Source organism: Chenopodium quinoa, unplaced genomic scaffold, assembly GCF_001683475.1.
Source record: "Chenopodium quinoa cultivar QQ74 unplaced genomic scaffold, ASM168347v1, whole genome shotgun sequence".
NCBI lineage: Eukaryota > Viridiplantae > Streptophyta > Magnoliopsida > Caryophyllales > Amaranthaceae > Chenopodium > Chenopodium quinoa.
The window spans coordinates 446,634-466,440 of NW_018742726.1; the positions used below are offsets into that span (position 1 = coordinate 446,634).

General features: G+C 39.7%; 2 protein-coding genes across 2 annotated transcripts; one reads left to right on the forward strand and one right to left on the reverse strand.

Moving 5' to 3' along the window:
- Positions 1-712: 712 nt before the first annotated feature.
- LOC110723244 (uricase-2 isozyme 2-like) lies at positions 713-8,800 on the reverse strand. Its single transcript, XM_021902585.1, has 8 exons — positions 8,197-8,800; positions 7,266-7,358; positions 5,446-5,521; positions 4,576-4,685; positions 2,288-2,379; positions 1,492-1,665; positions 1,269-1,362; positions 713-1,188 (listed from the first exon to the last, which is right to left on the reverse strand). The coding sequence occupies exons 1-8, from the start codon at positions 8,407-8,409 to the stop codon at positions 1,105-1,107; spliced, it is 936 nt and encodes a 311-aa protein (XP_021758277.1). The 5' UTR covers positions 8,410-8,800; the 3' UTR covers positions 713-1,104.
- A 3,379-nt stretch (positions 8,801-12,179) lies between these two features.
- LOC110723338 lies at positions 12,180-18,272 on the forward strand. Its single transcript, XM_021902690.1, has 6 exons — positions 12,180-12,411; positions 12,586-12,638; positions 12,738-12,881; positions 13,486-13,526; positions 17,391-17,535; positions 17,628-18,272. The coding sequence occupies exons 1-6, from the start codon at positions 12,180-12,182 to the stop codon at positions 18,270-18,272; spliced, it is 1,260 nt and encodes a 419-aa protein (XP_021758382.1).
- Positions 18,273-19,807: the final 1,535 nt, after the last annotated feature.

Genomic DNA, 19,807 nt, shown 5'->3' on the forward strand with positions numbered 1-19,807 from the left:
GATTTGTGTGACATGTTGTCCACGCTTAATTTCCAGGTCATACTCTATTAACCCCCACATTAATTTACTACTCTAATTTCATCATATGGGCCCTAAAACTATTCAATCCATATGGCTTATAACACTGTATTAGTCCAATAAATTGAACTACTTCCTCCAAGTATGAGGGAACACCCCAACAACCCTTTCGGTATGTTTAAAATAGAAATGTTCCATGCCAATGTAAAAATAATATATTCATTTATCAATAAGTAGAAATTTTAACAATTGAGCTATTAATAATTTATTCATTAAAAAGATTTTAACAAGTACCCACAAGACAATATTTTTTCTTATTTATGAATTACTAACTCTATTTTTTTTATTTTTTTTTGGAATAGGTATAAATTACTAACCATAATCAAAGTAGATTAGGTAAATTAATACAAAAATTCTAAACATTTTACTTAATAAAAACATACAGAGTAGTCCTTTACTTTTATTTGGTTAAATTTAACTCCTTATAATTTGATTTTTCATTTTTTTTTTCTCTGTTATTATGTCAGTGTTGCTCATACCTTTCTCAACACATAATAATAACCAAAATGTAAATAATTAAAGATCATTACTACCTAAACTCTTAGTTAGCTTTCTAAGTATGAAAACTTGATAAATACAGTATATTCACAAACATGTATATTACGCACACATTATGTGTATATAGATCAAATGGTTAGCTATCAAACACTTATTAGATTATCAAATTATTCAAATATATCCTTTGTACATGTAAAATTGAAGTTTAAATTAGGGGCACCTAAGAGAGAAAACAAGACTTCTAGAATTTTTTTTTTTTTAATTTTTTTTTTTTTTGTTTTGAAACAAGACTTCTAGATTATTTTATCAATTGTGTAAGTATTGACCTTTTTTTTTTTTTTATAAGAAAAGTTATTAACCTTGTCTATTTTACTTTAAGCAGCTCCTTAACACTTTAAGAGTTCTAAAATCCCGAAAGAAATATGGGGAAAATACTGAAAAAGAAGCAAATGTTCCTGCCTTATTGCTTGGATCCCAAGGAGTAAGAAAAGTAGAAACAACCATCCCAATATACATTTACACGGATATTTACATCCTTGAATGAAGGCGACTCAAGCTTGCTTCAATTGATCCATGGGGTTCATCAGTAGGAAGATATACATCATCGGCGAACTACAAATCAGCATATCCATCTATAAGTTTCTAGCATATTTTAAAAAACTCATCATCAACTTAAAACAGAGGACTTATACCTTGACTAGATTTGGATTCTGCATGCTCGATAGATTAACAGGAATGAAATGCAGATTAGGCATTTTCAGATTGATGGATGATATTACATGGAATCTGATATTTCGAAAATTGAAGGATCAAATCAGTAAGAAAGTAAATATATTGAAATGACATTGTTTTAATTATTAATACTACACAAACTACCAGCAACCATGCACTATAATGTAAGGTAGAGACTATAACCTGTTGAGAACAGCCTTTGCCATTTGATAAAGTGTGCTCTGCACTGATGGGCTATAAACACCTTCATCAGGATGACCAAAGAAAGTATCAACTAACACTTTCCTCAAATCAGAGTATCTTTCAGCGAAGTACAGTGGTTTTGATGGAATGTTATGAACATTTTCGAATGAATACCTGTATAAATTCAGTCATGAGTACCAATTGTTTCATGGTTTTTTTTAAGGAGTAAAGAAGAGTTCCAATCAGCTGTTATATCTGTTTCAGCAGCATAATAAATTTCAAAATTTCATGGGTGAAGTGAGGAATGCTGATAACATATTGAAAGCACAACTCTTAAGGAGTTAGCAGTCCAACAATAAAATCAAAAGAGCAGTATACTTTATCATATAACTACTGAAATGCCTCTGACTGAGGCTCCCACCTAGGCAGGTAGAGGGGGTCAGACACATACACTTTACCCATACAAATGCAAGAGACTCCTCCTAGTCATTACCTTAGATTACAAAAAGGTTGACTCAATAAGATCCTTGGCCCAAAAGGCATCTATCCCGGTATAGTGTATAGGACAAGGCTACAGCTTCATACATAAATAAGTAAAAGACGCTTCTGTGAGACATTTGAGCAAGTATTGTTGACTAGTCCCTTGTAATTTTGTAGAAAATGGTCTACGAAAAAGCACTGTTCCATTTCTAAACTGTGGGTTGGTACTGTCGTGACGAAATGATAATGGAAGTTACTAGATTCAATAAGAATGAGCAAGATATATACAGACTAAAATGCGTAACAGGTAAGATACCTCCATGTAGCCGTGAGTTCTGTGGCAAGCATCCTCTCTCGTGTTTCGGGCAAAAGTGTGTACCGGTCCCTAACATATCCTTCGAAACCAGACTACTCACAAACAAGATGAAATTATAAGGGAATATTAAACCATTTTTTTTTTTTTTTTTATTTTGTAAGACAGCATAGACTAGTAAATATTTCCATCAGATAAATCAACATTACTTTATAATGTCTAACTAGAGAATAAATAATGAATATTACAGATGTAACAACTTAATCCTTTAGAGGTAGCAGCAAATCAACAAGTCATTAATGAATGAAAACTACATTTCATAAGAACATTGTTTTGAGTTAAAAAGCCTATATTTCCCATGGCGGTTTTACACAGAGCCTCACGTAGAAATTTTATACAAAGAGCGCAAGAGGTTGCTTTCCGAAAACAACTATTAGATACTCCAATCTGAAAATAAATTTTACCATTGGATTACTAGAACTAGTACATAGAAATTGGGTAGAGAGAGAAAAATGTAAGACAAAGAAAGAGGAAAAGGACCAAGGGATTTTCCATATGGTACCATTGTAGTTTCGGCTTTTCCACTTGGTAACCAATTTTTAGTTTTATTCCAAATGGTACCACTATACTTTCAATTTATTCTCTACTGTAGCATTCCATCAAATATATTATGTATTCTTCGATTTGGGTTTCATTAAAATTGATCGGTTAAAGTTTTAAGAGGATGTTTTAGCCTTTAGCGGCCTTAAGGTTTAGGTTTGAGGTTGAAATTAGCAAAAAAAAAAAAACGCTTAAAAATGTTGCGGTTTATGTGTAAGAAAATTATCTCAATTTGTATATTTCGATTTGTTTTGCGCAAAAAAAAATGTTCGGTTAAAGTTTTGGGGGTCATTATGACCTTAAACGATCAAAATTTGCAGTTAAATTTTTTTAAGGACCACAATTGCCCCAAACTAATGTTACATTTAAGAGATGCTATAGTAAAAAATAAGTGAAAATTACAATGGTACTATGTGGAGTAAAACTAAAAATTGGGTAACAAATGGAAAAATCAAAACTACAATGGTACCAAATGAAAAATCTCTATTAATATTCAAATTATAAACTTTACTAATTTGTACAGGATAGAGGGAATAATAACCATTACATGTTAGCAATTCAATGGCACATTTGTGTGGTATACTATTACAAAGCTTTCTATTATAGATGAGGCAAGCCGAAGTTCAGTTAAAGTTTACAAACACGAGTTGACCCTCATATATCAATGAGGATTTATGCTAGTTATGGGATATAAGCAACTTTGACTACGTCAAGTATTAGACTGCCTCACACTAGGTTTTTTTTTTTTTTTTTTTTTTATAAATAATTTAGTCTTAACAATATTTTAGTTCTGAATCATTTTACAGGTTAATGGTTGAATTTGCATCTATGGGATAGCCTTAATGGAGATTTTATATCTTTTTTCTGATAACAGTTGTTAAACACGACTTTGCAGCCTTTAGAGTATGCTCGTGGACTCAATAGAAATTTGTGCAGCTATTAGGAGCTGATTTCATGTTTAAGCACAAGTTTACATTGTGAGAGAAGCATCTAGTCAATTGTGTAAAAATTACAGCACTTGCATTGGAAACATCTGGTAGCTTTAGTGTTTTGGAGAGTTTTGGTTTCTAGTCTTGCTACATTGACCTGATTTCCTACAGCAAGGGAAATTCTACTAGAGACGTCTAATGTGTTAATGTTTATTTGTTTTACAACTTTATTGATTTTGAATTTCATAATATTTTAAGACTTCATGTTAGAGCTTGTCAAAATATTAGAGACGTCTCAAAATATTATGAATTTCATACTAGATGCCGAAATTGATAATTGAGTTTTGAGTTGTTCATACTTCATGTTAGAGCTTGTCAGATGCATTTTAGCCCATATTAGTATATCTAATTTAGTTCTTTGAGTTGTTTGTTGAGACATTTCAGCCATTTGCCATTTGATTATGAAACTCACAGACTTCATATTTCCTTCTGGCCTAGAAAAACCAAATCCCATTTTTGTTTACAATGTTTGATACGGAATATTAAACAAAACACAAAACTCCCTTAGCGTTTAGGTTTCTAAGCACACCACTAACTCTGCTTCACTGGTTGGGGAACATTTCCATCAGTATATAGTTTTCAAATGGAGAAAAATGAGAAAAACACGTTCAGCCTTTTTCATCTATACTATCAATAAAAGACAGGGGAAAACATTTTCTTTTTGATCAAATGGAAATTAATTTTTCTAAAGCATCATGTTACCTTCGTGGTCTTCAAGAGTGATAATCCTTCAATGCTTGACGATAACTTTAAGGCACCAGATTTACTCAAGATGGCTTCAGCAACATGTTTTTCAGATCCAAGTTCAAATCCTTCAAGAAGAAAAGTAATGGTAAATGATTAAATTATAAGAACAACATTTCATTTGAATAATACAAACATATAAGTGGTAATATGTAAGTCCACAGAAAAAAATTCAGCAGAAAAAAAAGGAAAGATAAAGTAATAGTCAAATTCAATTAAAATTAACTGTTTTCTGAGAATATTGTTGATAATTAGCATCAGATGTCTATGTACCATGTCAATAAATTATACAATATACCAACATATTTATTCTCTTTCAGGTTCATTGTGCCGAACTTGCCACCTCACTTGTCTAAGTAAATAAGAGCATTTTTGACAGCTTTTTTCTCGGTGACAATAAGAGATTACCCCAGCTGTTTTCTAAGCAGTTCTATTGAATATGCCAGAATTCATTGAAGTGGATATTGTATGAGGATATACACAATTAAAAGCTAAAAGAATCAAACAAAGAAACTGGCACCAACAAGCAGACTAGATTCCATGGTGTGAGCAGGACAATAACTGAATAACTGAACTAAATACTGAGGGACAAGGACCATAATTTGTAAGTGCATAACACCAATATTTTTCAAGATTAAAGAAGCATTCAGCTATATAGTTTTTCAGTGGAAAACAAGATCAAAAGTAATTAGAAATTGCAACAATGAATCATTTGCCAGTAGCATCAGAAATTGATAATGACAGGAAATCATACAACACAGCCAGTTTTCCAAATGGCTACAACCAGTTTTGCATAACAATAGCATAAGAAACAATTAAATTACCAACCATGCTTATGTGGTCGACCGTCTATATTCACACGCTTCCATGGCTTCTCTACTATCTTGACTATGGCGGTGGTAACCTGTAAAAGGGAGATAAAAAGGGTATCGGGATGAAAGAAGGAAAGGGAAAACACTCTTAGACATTGTATAGCCGTTATTAAGCAAGAAAACCATTCCTTAAACTAAATATTAGGAACCAAAAAATGAGCCATGACAAATGCTACTGAAAATATAGTATTGAAACCAGATACTTAGGGTTCGTTTGATACCATTAAGGAAAGCGGAATGGATTTGAATGAGAGGTAACTGGAAGAATCAATTAGCCTCAAGTAAGCTAAATTATTAACCACACCACTGAAAACAAAAAACCTTAACATATACTTCCTCCGTTCTTTTTTACTTGACCCGCTTTGACTTTTACACTATTCACCACCCTTCCTTTGACCATTTTTATAAGTTACAACATATTCATGTGGGATCTTGTTAAATTCGTCTCAATAAGTACTATCATAATAAGTCATTTTTATAATTTTTACTTATGGAGATAAAGTTAAAGTTTTACATTGGCAAGCGTGGTAAAAGAAACAGGTCAAGTAAAAAAGAACGGAGGAAGTATACCTTACACTAAGTTGAATGACAAGGAAAACCACAAGCAAGGTAGGATGTATTTGGACTGAGACAAAGTTCTTAAAGAACTTGGAACAGCCAAAGAATTTCCAGAAACAAATACAACAGCAGGCATACCTCAGCACGCTTGTAAAAGGTCAACAACTTCAAACATTGACATATACAATCATTTTCTCCAAAAGATACTTTGCAAACTTCCAATGTCTGCAGTTCCTTTATTATTTTACATCTACTCACAATCATGATCATGAATAACCCAAGATAAATCAACAATCCATAAAAATTTCTAATGTATTTGGTGATTAACTTTTCATGAACGGAAGACTTGAACACTGGCAGCTACAGACAAATCTCATCCTTGTTAATGCTATCACTTCACTGAAATTCTACCTTCTCTTTCTAACTACTCAATCCAAGACATAGTCATTTTTATTTTTTTTATTTTTTATTTTTTGGTTTTCAACATTTAAATACTGTAAATTAAAAAAAAAGTTGTATTTTACCGGCCCTCAAAACACCTTATTTTAATTCAACCACCCATTTTTTCTTTTATTTTATTTAAATGTCCACAAAAACGCAAAATGTTATATTTCACCACCTTTAAAATTAAAAACATCGATTTTCGTGCCAAAACTTGCTCTATTAAAGTTTCGAGGGTCATATTAGTCCTTTAGATTCGATTTGAGGCCAGAATTGACAAGCATTATTGAAAATGCCTCATTTTGCGTGCTACAAACCATCTCATTTTGCGTGCTAAAATTACATTATTTTGCGTGACACACAAATATAACTTTTTTCTTTTTTGTGTGTGGTAAAATAAAATAAACGAAAAAACGGGGGATAAAGTCAAAATAGGGTGTTTTGAGGGGTGATTAAGTACAATTACTCTTAAAAAAAAAGGCATGTGAGAGTTACCACAGTTTAGCCAATAGATCTTGGTATCAACGGTGTAATTCTTTTGCTTAAAACAGCACGATAACAACTCAATCATAGCAATCAATCCCTTGAAGAACCATTATGCAGGCTGATTCAGCGGATTGAAAAATTAAGTCAAAATTTGGTCAAATCAGACAATCACATCAGACCAGATCACATCAGACCGGACCACATCGGACTAGACCACATCGGATACAGATAAGCAAAAATAAAGTGAACTAAACAAGCCCTTAGCTTTGCAAGGGAAGTTAAATATTCTACCTGCTTATAATATGATGTGAAGTGCTTAGCAAGAAGTATAGCAAAATCTTCAGCAGTAATTTGCTCTTTGCTCTCCTTTGCTTTTGCGTAAACCTGTTTCACATCCCCACTTTATTTACATTGTATCTAACATAAGTGGAATACAATATCCAATAACGGGAACTAAATAAACACCCTACAATAAGAGGCAAAATGCCAATCTAATTAATATCCTTCCCAACCCACCCACCACCATAAATGAAAATTTTGAACTTGGGAGGGCCCTCATATAGTCATATATACTTCCTTTGCTTATTATTAATTGCAACATTTCAATTATTAAACTCACAAATTTATCTTTAAGTATCTTTGAAAATTTATACTTATAGAAAAATAACTATGTTAGATTCATCTAAATGTATAGTTACATACTATCAACTTTTTTTTTATATAAATTTTACATATTCATATTTAATAATGGTGGAAGTTATACATTGACAAGCACAAAAATAGAATCATTAGAACTAAAAATAAATGGAGGAAGTATCATATAATTGAAGTTGTGTTATTATCACTTTTAAAAAGCCAAATCAAATACATTGAATTTACGATATTTAACCATTCAAAAAATCATTTGATCTCAAAACTAAACAAATTTCCAGAAACCAAATCCAACAAGCTACAATTACTATTTATGTATATTACTTGTTATATTATCAGATTCCATATTCCGCTGGAATCTTTCAAGATTTCATACGCATCGGAGTCTTTAAGCTCCCGAGTTGGACAAACAGAAAACAGAGGCAACAATAACAACAAACTACTATCATCGGGCAGAATTCAATACACAACCAATCTAACTCAAGAACATCAATGATGATTGATTATAAGCAAAAGACACCCGAAAAAACGAAGATTGAACCGAAAACCGGAAATCGAAAGAGATACATACAGTGTTCTTCATAGTATCAGTGGCAACAATATCAGAATTATCATCATGGGTATATGAGCGATTGCAATCAGAAAGAAGACTGATACCAACACTCCATTCAACAAAATGATAAAACCCAATTGAATCCTTCCAAACTCTTCCAACTCTAACCCTTTGTTTTCCATGTCTTTGCTCGAATCTCAACCCTTCAATGATTTCCCCTTTCTCCGCCATTGATTTGATTGATTTATTATCTATAGAATTCTTTAGCAATCAATTGTGATTTGAATACTGTTAATTCCTTAAAAAATATCGAAAGTTGAGAGAAAGAAAGGGTAATAAAGTGGTTAGTTTGTTGAGTTGTCACTAGTTTTGTGATTCTGTGGGCTGCAGAGCACAGGTGGCAATCGTAGGAGGCTGGACTGGGGCGTCAAATATGGTAACGTGGTTTAACTTTATATAAGCTATTATTAGACAAGAAACAAAATACAGAGTAATTTATTAAAGTCCACTAGTCCACATCAAGTCTTAATATAAAACTAGATTTTTTTAATTTTTTTTTTTTTTTTTAACATAAAAGTAGTTTAAATATCCTATTTGATGACAAATACTCCGCCACTCCGTGTCAGTGCCTCATAGTTGTATTTCTACGATGGCTTTCTAAGGGCTCACGTTAGGTATGAAATACTCTCTCTCTTGGTACATTTTTCTATGCGCTAAAGTAATAAAATATAAAGATAATGGGACATGTGGAAGTATAAAAAATTATAAAAAGCAAAAGTAGTTGAGAAAATTGGAGGAAAGAGAATTATGAAATTAGTAAAATATGATTTGTGTTGAGTGCACCAGTTGAGAGAAATGAATTTATTATTGTAAAAGTTTTCCAAATAAGGAAATGGAACAAGTATTTAAAAACGACCAAAAATAGAAAATGTAGCAAGTATTTAAAAATAGAGGGAGTATATGTCTAACATGTATAGTTGGCAAGTGGTCGTGTTTTTATACAGTACTACTGAGATTCTTTATAGTACTACTAGAACTTTTAATAATACTACTGCCACTTTATATTATACCACTGATGATATTGTTAGTATTACTAAAAGAAATATTTGACAATAACGTTTTATAATTAAGAGTAATAATCACTTTTTTCGATTAATGACTTTTAACGGTAATAGTTATCTCAACTCTACTACTTATATATCGAAATAAATTAACCTTTTAGTTTAATGGTCCACCATGCTTCGCAATAATAATTATTTAACTAGAGAGTTTTGACCAATACCTGAACATAGTCGACAATAGAACCTCCGGCGTTCTGAACTTCCATCTTTACCAAGGTAGCTAACCCCTACTGTTTCGGGGTTTTTGGAGTCCCTCGGGAGAGTTACAATTCCAAGAATGGGTGTCGACCGTCTGTACCTGAAAAACCACGGAAACTCCGGTTGGGTGGAGTTCCTCCTCCGACGATCAAGTTAGTATGAGTACGAACGGAGTTAAAAGTGCGAAATGTAAAGAGTTTTCTCTCGGATTCTGAGAGAGAATATCTGCAATTAATATTGCTCTGATGTGTGAATATTTCTAAATCTGTAATAAATGGGGATCTCTCCTTATTTATAGGCTTTGTGGATCAACTCCCCTTCGATGACTTGGACTGCCACGTGTCATCAGAGGATTGGTTCTTTCAGAACCTCTTTGAGGGTGACACGTGTCAGCATGCAATGGGTCCACGTGGACAGGAGTATCTTTACCCTAAACATTTGTCCCTCACAGGTGTGACGTGGCTTGCCACGTGGTACCTGTGACAGGTGTCACAATCTGAGAAGGCGACGATTCGCCTCCTTCTCTCTCTTTTCTATATTTATTTATTTATTTATTTTAAAGGCGACAGTTCGCCTTCTGGGGGATTCGTCTATAAGTAAGACCTTCCCCCCTCCCTTCTCTTCATTTACATCATTTGAAAGAGAATTTCGGAGAGAGAGAAAAGATTACTCAAGGCTCATTAGAATCGCCTGAATACTATTTGATTAATTCCCTCTGCTTTCAATACACCCACAGCCGGTCAACCGTCTGGGGTATCATCAAGCAAGGCTTCGAACGCTTGGGTTCCTCAACAATCTTCACTTGTTTTCAAAGAGGTTACATCAGGGCAACCGTCTGGGTATCTAGCAAGCAACTACAAGATTTCCGGCTGCTGATTCAGTTAGTCAACCTTCTCCACTTTTAAAGCTTCTTCAAGGTATCGTCTCTACCCTTTGCAACTTTTTTGAGCTTTTCCGGTTGTATGCTTTGTAAAGAATAATGGATTCACCCAACACACACACGCCACAGTCTAGGACAGTTGTCAGCCGGTCTCCAGATACGGCTGAGTCTAGGACTGGGGATGCCGTCTGGGGGTGTTTGGACCACCCTTTCTCTTCCACGAATCTGACCGTCTCTGTGCATGTGCAGGACAGGATGGCTCGGACGAAGCGAACGGCTGTTGACCCCGACTACAGATCAGACGGCTCAACAGAAGTGCCCGCTGATATAGAATATTTCAACCCTCCGGGTGCACCCAGAACACCCAGTGACAATATTTTGGAGGAGTCTGAGGATGTAGGCGGCGACGAGACCGTCCAACAGTTAGACTCAGAGGAGTCAACATCTTTAGAACCGGATGCCTTCCGGGAGGATAAGGAGGCGTATAAATGGCCCTCCATCAATAACCCCACTGAAGCGAGCATGTCCGCCAAGGACATCGCTACCGTGAATGCCACCTTCCCCACCTTCATAAAGAAATGCCCGGTTGGGGATAGGTGGGAAGTATTAGTATCGTCTGCAGAGGCAACCGTCGTCTAGGTTGACGACATTGATCACGCCGATAACTATTTCGGATGTTATGAGGCGGCATTTAAAGCCGGTCTCCGATTCCCTCGTCACAACGCCATCAGAGCTATATTAAGAGGCTATGATTTAGGCGTCTGGCAGCTAACACCCAACTCCTGGGTGAATATTTTAGGATACATTGTCGCATGCAAGATGCAGAACGTAACGCCTAGTTAGGAGGCGTTTTCACATATGCATTACCTTAGCCGTGCCCTAGGCGGCTTGCGGGCGTGGTATACTTTGACCACTCACCCAGAATATATGATGACGCTTGACAAGCCGTCAAAATGGAGCAGTTGGAAGAGCAAATTTTACTTAGTCTCGTCTCCCTCCCGCCGCCTAAATCATGAGCTCTAGCACTATAATAGGGATCCGACTCTTCTAGGGAAGAAGTGTGCCCTTCCCCACTTCCCGGAGGAGGCATATACACAAATAATAGAGGCGGAGCTGTTTGAGAAAACAACCATGCCCCTAGATGACGGATCCGAGATTATTAAACCCAAGAATTAGGTACCCCATCCGGACTGGCTTAAGGATGAGGCTTTCCTCTCCGCCTGCGACTTTAACACCTTTTTCAATAGACGTATCTAGAAAATTTAACCGGCTCTTTTCTACCGTCTATAATATTCTGAGTTGTATTTGACATTGATTTTCTTTTTGTAGAAAAAGGACTAGAAATGGTGCCGCCTGAGAAGACACTGGCCAAGTCTACTGCCCAGATCCGGAAGGATCAGTTAGAAAAGAGAAGGCCCAAATGGCGGCCAAGGACGATGGGGTAAGCTTCGGCTGAGTCCTTTTTACCGTCTGTATAGTTTTGATGTCAACACATATATTAACTAGTTGTGTTCTATTTCTTTTTTAGGCGAGGAGCAAGAATGTTCCTCGCTCCATTGTAAAAATGTTAAAAAGACATGCTGACAAAGAGGGTTTTGGCTGCCCCCTACTCTTCTGGAAGGCCGCCTGTATCTGACAAGCCCACCTCAGCAGGCAAGAGCCTGAAGGACCTTGGCTTAAGCACAAGGCCGGTTGACCTTGAGACGAGGGAGCCTGAAACGCCCTCGAGCCGGCAGCCTGCTGCAGCAACCGGCTCCAATGCGGCTAGGGGTAGGGTGACCCCTTAGCCTGAAAATGTAGGTATGGCTTTCACCTTTGATCCCCCCTGGGCGCTTGGTCCTATGCGAGTCAAGTCCCAAGCTACTCAATCAGGGGATTCCTCCGACAGCTGGCAAAATATAGGTGCCGCCTATGCTCGTTACTTAACAAATGACTCTATTGGTGCAGATGCCTCTTGTAGTTGGCCTGACCTCCAACAATATGCAAAGAGGATGTTGAGGACCCTCACACGGTCCAAGAAGGAGGCGGTGCCTGGTGTGCATCAGGTCAACATTGACCGCCTCAATGCCCTGCTTGCTGAGGTAATTTGCCGGTTGGGGTATTAAAGCCAAATTGGCTCTCCACCGGCTGGCATATAGAATGCATTTTTACCTTTTTGGCGGTTGTATAATATTTGAAATACTAACTCTTTTCCGGCTGATTTTGCAGGTGATGCTGAGGGTAAATGCCTCAAGGTTCCCTTGAGGAAGAAGCAGGATGAGGTAAGAGACGCCAATTGGCGGGCGGCTGATCTCATTGATGTTACTTAATACAACACATTAATGTATGGAATTAAAACTAAAAGCCGGGAGATGAAACAGGAGAAGCTTATCAAGCAGCTTACTGCGGCTGTGGAGACAGAAAATAAGAAGGCAATTGACTTTGAGCTGCAAGTGAAGAACCCCCAGCCCGATGTCAAGGCTCTAGGGGATGCTGACAAGAAGAACACCCAGCTTAGGGCAAACGTCTCCCGGTTGAAGAACGAGTTGGCCCAGACGCAGGCGACCACAAGACCGAGCTGGCGGCCGAGCAGGACTGGCTGGTCTTTGAAAACGAGCAGGACTGCGAGGCTCGTATGAAGATGGCCTGGCCCCTCGTTCACCCGAACTACGAATGGGAGTTTTTTGAGCTGAGGTACAAGTATGCCACCGAGTGTACGATGCTCAGGCTCTCGGCCTTGAAAAGCCGGCTCCCTTCGAGGAATGGGCTGGCATTGCGGGCTTCGAGGAAGATCAGGGGGGGAGTAGGCGGAAGAACGAGCGCCGGTTGACGCTAATCAAGCCCAACCTCAGCAAACTCAAGATGCTCCTCCATCTGGCCAATGCCAGACGTCTCAAACTCCCCAGCAGTAGTGAATCTTGTTTTTTTATTTCCGGCCTGCGTGCCGAGTATTTCATATGTATTCTCTTTCCTCCCAGACGTAGTTCCGATTGACAATTATTTTTAATAGAATTTGCCGACTGAGTCGGTTTTTCCTATATTTGCTCTTGATATATTTTGCTTCAATTTTTGCAATTTTCTGGTATGCACGAATATTTTTGCATGTAACTTAACACATGCGGTTTACAGGGTGCATTGGCTTTATCTGCCCTTGGACGGTTGTTTGCTTGGTAATTGCCCAAACCTAAGTAGGCAGCCGTCCAATCAAGCATCCAGACGAATAGATAGATGGTCTTTGGCCGCCTTTAGAGAGATTTGTCAACTTATTTTCTAAGTTGGAATAGCAGACGGTTTTGGCTAGAGACCAACCTAGATTATTCTATTAACCGGCTGTGAATTAGCCCTTAGGGTAATCTGTCTTTGCCAGTTACATAATAGTAGGCGACCATTGGCCGGGTGTAGGGGTCATAACCATGTTATGTTTTAGCAGCTAAGGCTTTGACCTTGCTTAATTTTGATTTGTAACCAGCTGTAGTGCCTTTGGGCAAAGACTGGTTATATCTGACCAAGATATCAGTTACCGTTTGTGTTGTTTTGAAACAACGACCGGTTGTATCTAGGTCTCTATTAATTATTAAAGCCGCTTGAGTTAAGATTTATAGAACAATGTACCACCCAAATGGGAGATTCTCTCTTTGACGAATTCACCCGAATGGGCGTCGCCGGTTGCCTGCTCATGTTAGAATGTCATCCGGCCATTGGCCTCAAAATAGCTGCTAAGTTTTGGACTAAGCCTATATCTACTCAAGTTAGAGCAGACCGTATGCTTGGTTGTGCATTGCACAGACGGGACTTTGTACAAGAAACCATAAAAATAAAGCATCGTTTCATTGATAGACTCTATTTACAAAAAATTTCAAGTCTTAGAAGTAGTACTTTTTTAAGTTGTCTACATTCCAAGTTTTGGCTAGCTGTTTGCCATCTGGAGTTTCCAGGTAGTAGGTGCCGCCTCTCACTACTTAAAAAATTTGGTAGGGGCCTTCCCAATTAGGGGTCAGCTTTCCTTGCTCATTGGCCCTACCGGTTGTCTCCATTTTTCGTAACATAAAGTCCCCCACTTTTAGGGGTCGTTTGTGCACTCTTCTGTTGTAGGCTCTCGTCATTCTCAGACGGTAAATCTCATGATGCAAGGCGGCATTGCCCCTGCGCTCCGGGAGTGAATCTAATTCTAGCCGCATGGCCTCCCAATTAGCCTCTTCATCATAGAGCATGATTCGAAGTGTTTTCTCATAATGTTCAATAGGCAGGACGACTTCAGTGCCATATGTCATGAGAAACGAGGTTTCACCAGTTGCCCCTTTTTTAGTTGTTTTGATGGGCCATAGGACATGAGGCAACTTATCTGCCTATAGACTGCAAGCCCTTTTAATTTTCATTTTAATGCTGTCTGAGATGAGCTTGTTGAAGGCTTCAACTTGGCCGTTTGCTTGGGGACGACCGACTGATGCAAAACAATGTGAGATCCCTTGATCTCCCAAAACAATGTGAGGGCCATTGTCAAAGACCATAGACATAGGTACCCTAAACCGGGTGATAATGTTCCTCCAAATGAAGGAGATGACATCCTTTGTCTTTATGCCCTTGTCCGCCTCTTGGTGGTGTCTGACTTTCTCTGATTGTGAGTTAGTGTGAGTTAATGTGAGTTAATCGTTGTTTCCTGAGGGGGAAACATCTCCCTTTTATAGGGTGTTGAAAAATATGCCCGGTAATAGGTTTCAGTAAACCTAGGACTAACTGGGCTTTGCCTAGGAATTTGGGCCGTTAGAGGCCAGTTTCCTAGTTGGCTCACCTTGGACCTCTCACGAGGTGACACATGGCGGACTCTGGTTAGTCCACGTGGCGGACACGTGGTAGGGCTTGAGTGGTCCACATGGCGGGGAAAAATCCCCTAATCATTTGCCGTTCACAGGGGTGACGTGGCATACCACGTGGCGCTTGTGACAGGTGTCACGCTATGATAGGCTAACGGTTTTTACCCTTTTTTTTTTTTTTACCCTAGAAATTCCCCCCTATAAATAGGGGACGTCCAAATCATTTGGACATTCCAGAAACTTTTCTTGACAGAATTTTGGACTTTTGCTCTGACATTTTAGACGACTGCCGCTTGTTTTCAGACCGCCTGCTTCTTCAGCCGCCTGATTTTTCAAAAGTTCATACTTCTTCACTCAAAGGTAACTGCCTGTTTTCTTTTGCACTTTCTCTATTTGTTTTTCCTTTTTTCAAAAATGGTAGCCCAAAAGCACACGACACGACCTAGGTTAGTGATCAGCCGATCACCGGGGACGGCTGAATCTAGAACCAGGAGTGCCGACTCCCCCATGCTGGACCACCCTTAGCGAACTTCCCCAAGTCCGACTGTCTATGTGTCTATGTAGGACACCATGGCCAAAACAAAGAGCACGACCAGGATAACAAATTCACACGGCTCCTAATTTTAAGCGTCGATTAGTGAGATATCAGACGTGCCACCAGGCGCCCCAAGCACCCTGAGTAATTCTATCTTGGCAGACTCAAGGGAGGAGGTACAAAATGATCCTCCCATTATTGATCTATCCGGGCAGGCGGCTGCTTTGCCCGAGAGCTCGAGCAGTGACTCTGAGCCAGCACCTCCAGTCGGCACTCTAGTGACTTTGAGGAGAAGCACTCTCGGCTACATGCGACGAGAGAGAGTCATTCAGTAGAAAAAGGGGAGAGCTAGGCATAGCCGACTGCAACCTAAAGAGACATGTAAGCCCTTTACTATTGCCACGTTCCCCAAGGCAGGTAGAGGGCCATGTCTGAAAAGATTGTTAGTTTTAGGGCTGACCATGTAATGGGTCATGGTTATAATCTTACAGTGCCGGATGCCGAGGATACGATAGTCTGGCCAGAGAAGTCCAGCTACAGGGACGAGTGTTTTGGCTGCTATGAGGCGGCTATTAAAGTTGGTTTAAGATTTCCTCTACATCCGGCTGTAGAGAGGATTTCGGATGGGCACCAACTGGGAGTCTGGCAACTGGACCCAAACTCATGGTTCAATATTTTAGGCTATGTTGCCGGTTGTGAGATGCATGAAGTAGAGCCTAACTTCGAAGCATTCTCTCACATGAACTATCTCAATCGGACCCCAAAACCAAGCGGGGCCGGCTGGTTCCAGCTAATTAGCCACAAGGGCTACATGATGACCATGGGGAAAGTGAACAAGTGGAAGGAATGGAGGAACACCTTCTACATAGTCTCCCACCCTGACAAGTTCAAGAACAAGAAGTTCAATAGGGTGGAACAGGAATCCACCTTACTTGACAGGCGAATCTGATTTGCCGCATGTTCCTCAAAGAGCAAAAGAAGAGATCCTAGATCGAGGGCTCTTCAAAGTTGATATACAGGCGAACCTCGAGAATGGGGTGAGGGAGTTTATCCCTCAAAATTACATCCCAAAGTATAACTGGTTATACGATGGGACATATTTGGCCTCCTGCGGCCTTAGCGAGGAGATGCCGAGAAGTAGTGAACCGCCTGTTAGAGTGTCTTGAAAGACTTGACTGATTCATCGTTTAACCATTTGATTCATCTTTTTCAGATAAATCTATGGACAAAATCTCGGCCTCCAAGAAAGCAGTCGCCCAAATCCACGCGGCCATTCTGGGCAAGCGGTCTACTAAGGAGTCGCCTGCCAAACAGGCGCCCAAGGTTTGTTACTTTAACTTAGCACAATTTCTTTTCATATATGTTGCGTGTTTATGACTCAATGACTTGTGGTGCAGAGCGACGTAGCTTGACCTTCCTCCTCTTCCCAGCCGGACCCCAAGGTCAGGAAACAGACGACTGGGGATGTGTTGACTCCTGGCAACGCCAAGAGACATGCAGCCGAAAGGCAAGGAAGGACTCCCTAAAGTGGGGGAAGAACTGCAGCTGCCCCTGGGAGCAGCCGGCCTCCGAGAGAGAAAGAGGCGGCGAGAGGTATAATTTGTTCAAATTTCCCAAGTTTCATCAAGCAACCGACTCCTCTGAAATCAGGCGGCTTGTTTTCTGTTTTTATGCCGCGTATTAATCAGGGTCTACTTTGCAGATGCCCCTCAAGAGCCAGACCTGGTTCAGATGGCCAAGTCCATGTTGAAGGCCATCCCTGTTGAGGACAGGAAGTCTGTTAAGGGAGTCGGCACCCTTAACCTTGAAGCCATCTTAGCTCTCCTTGCCGAGGTATACTTAATAAAAAGTTCTCTCTCTTTTTTTTGTCATTGAAATATTTGTCTGGTCGCCTGTAACTGACGACTGTTTTTGGCCGAGTGCAGTCTATGCTGCGAGCGTATGGTCTCCGCAAACCCATCTCCGAAAAGAACAAAGAGGTAAAAGCTGTGAAGGCCATGGCCGGCTCTGATTCTGATAAAGCTATGTTCCAGATAGCTCAAAACAAGATTCTGACCATTGATATACTGTATTACTGGGCGTCCGCCACTTTGCAGGTCAAGAAGGACATAGAGGCGGCCAGGAAGAAGATCTTGGAGCTAGAGAAGTCTGTAAAGGACCTCAAAGTTGAGATGACGCCTCTCAAGGAGGCGGACAAGGAAGCCGAGGGACTCCGCGCCCTGGTAAATAAACTCAAGGGCCGCCTGCAGAATCAAGAGGCTGACCTCATCCAAAAGCTTAATGAGAAAGCTGGCGAGGAGAAGATGGCCATTGTTCAGGACATGATGGACGAATGCAGCACCATTATGAAGATGATCTGGGCGGCCCTCTTCCCAAACTCCAGCTATGAAAAATACGAGAGCCAATTCGTCGCCTGTACTGATCAATACAACAGGAAGATCATGGAGCAGGCAGACGACGAGGAGGATGCGGAGGATGAGGCGTCTGACTCCACTTTCGGGGAGTCAGACCAGGAAGGGGATGACAAGGAGGAGGAGGAGGAGGCGGATGCCGAAGAAGAGCCACCGTAGGAGGAGGCGGATGCCGAGAAAGAACAGCCGTCGGTTGAGGATCCAAAGGAAGCGGCTGCCGACACTGAACGCCCTCCAACTGCTTGAACTCCCGCTTTTCTTATATGTCAACTTTCTTCGGCCTATGTGCCGCTTGTTCAGTATCATTATTCGACCAAGGGGTCGGGGTTTGACAATTTAAAATTTTAACAGTCTTGTCGGTCTCCTGGCTGACTGTTAATATTAAATTTTCGGCCGTTTTGGCCGTTTTCTTCAAACTTTGAATTTGAATTTTTTTTTATGCAAACCATGAATTTTGCCAAGTGTAGCTTGCCTTTTTCTATGAATGCTGCGTTTTTCAAGTGCCGATTATTTTGGTATGCCGACTGTTCTTGCCTCTAGCCGGCTGTGCACCTGGTTTTCTATGGTTGATGGATTGACTTGAAAATCTTTAATTCTTTAAAGAGTATGACTGATTTCTGGGTCAATCAATCACTATAGTGATTGCCCCAAACCAGGCGGACATGCGGCTATATGAAAGGCGGACACACACCATTATCCGGCTTTCATCCTCAATATAGTTCTTTAACGAACCTCGCTTTTGCCACTAAGTTTTGGACTTAGTTTATTTTATTGATTGTTAATAGTCTGTCTGCTTGGTGCTTGTACAGAACAGGCACCAATTTGGATGTTTTTAATCAAAGTAGCTTCCACAGTGTTGCTAACCAAAATAGGAATAGTGGTCGAATGTCATCTCTTTATTACAAGGATAGGCGGCTTAATTCGTACCTTTTAGATTCCATTGTAGGTTGTGTGAGTGACTATGAGTTAATCTTTTGAGGTTAATCAGTCTCCGTCACTTGAACAAAAGAAATAGTTGGCTGTGGCCCCATGTTGTTTTTCTGTTTACAATTTTTAGTGCTTGCAAACTTTTAGAGGAATAGTGGCTGGGTACGTCAGTTTGCCAAAAAGCAGGCGGTTTGGTTCGTATCGTTTAGGTTCCATCCCATGTTTGCGGGAGTGACTATGAGTTAACCATTAGGGTTAATCAATCTTTGTCACTTTGATTTGAGTGATTAGAAGAAACAGGCGGCTTTGGCCACATGGTACCTCTTTATTCGCCAAGTTTTTCTTAGCTCATTTACTCAAATTATACCGACTGTATTGTCCCAAGCAATAACAGGCGGTTACTGACTTAGATTTTAACTGTCTACCGTGTGTTTGTAGTTTAGGGCGGTACGTTTATCTTTGTCTTAAGTCAAACGACTACGAGGTTGTCTTGGGGACATTCGGTAGGGTCGTTTGTTTTAGGTTTATATAGCAATGTGCCACCCAAATGGGAGATGCTCTGTGCGACGAATTCACCCAGATGGATGTCGCCGGACGCCTGCTCTTGTTTGGGACAGACGTATTGTTTTAATTTTATAAGGATCACCCGGCCATGGGCCTCAGATTGATCATTCGGCCTTAGGCCTCAAGGTGATCATCCGGGCATGGGCCTCAGGTTGATCATCCGGCTTGTGGCCTCGTTAGGTTGTTTAGAAAAGAACAGTTTG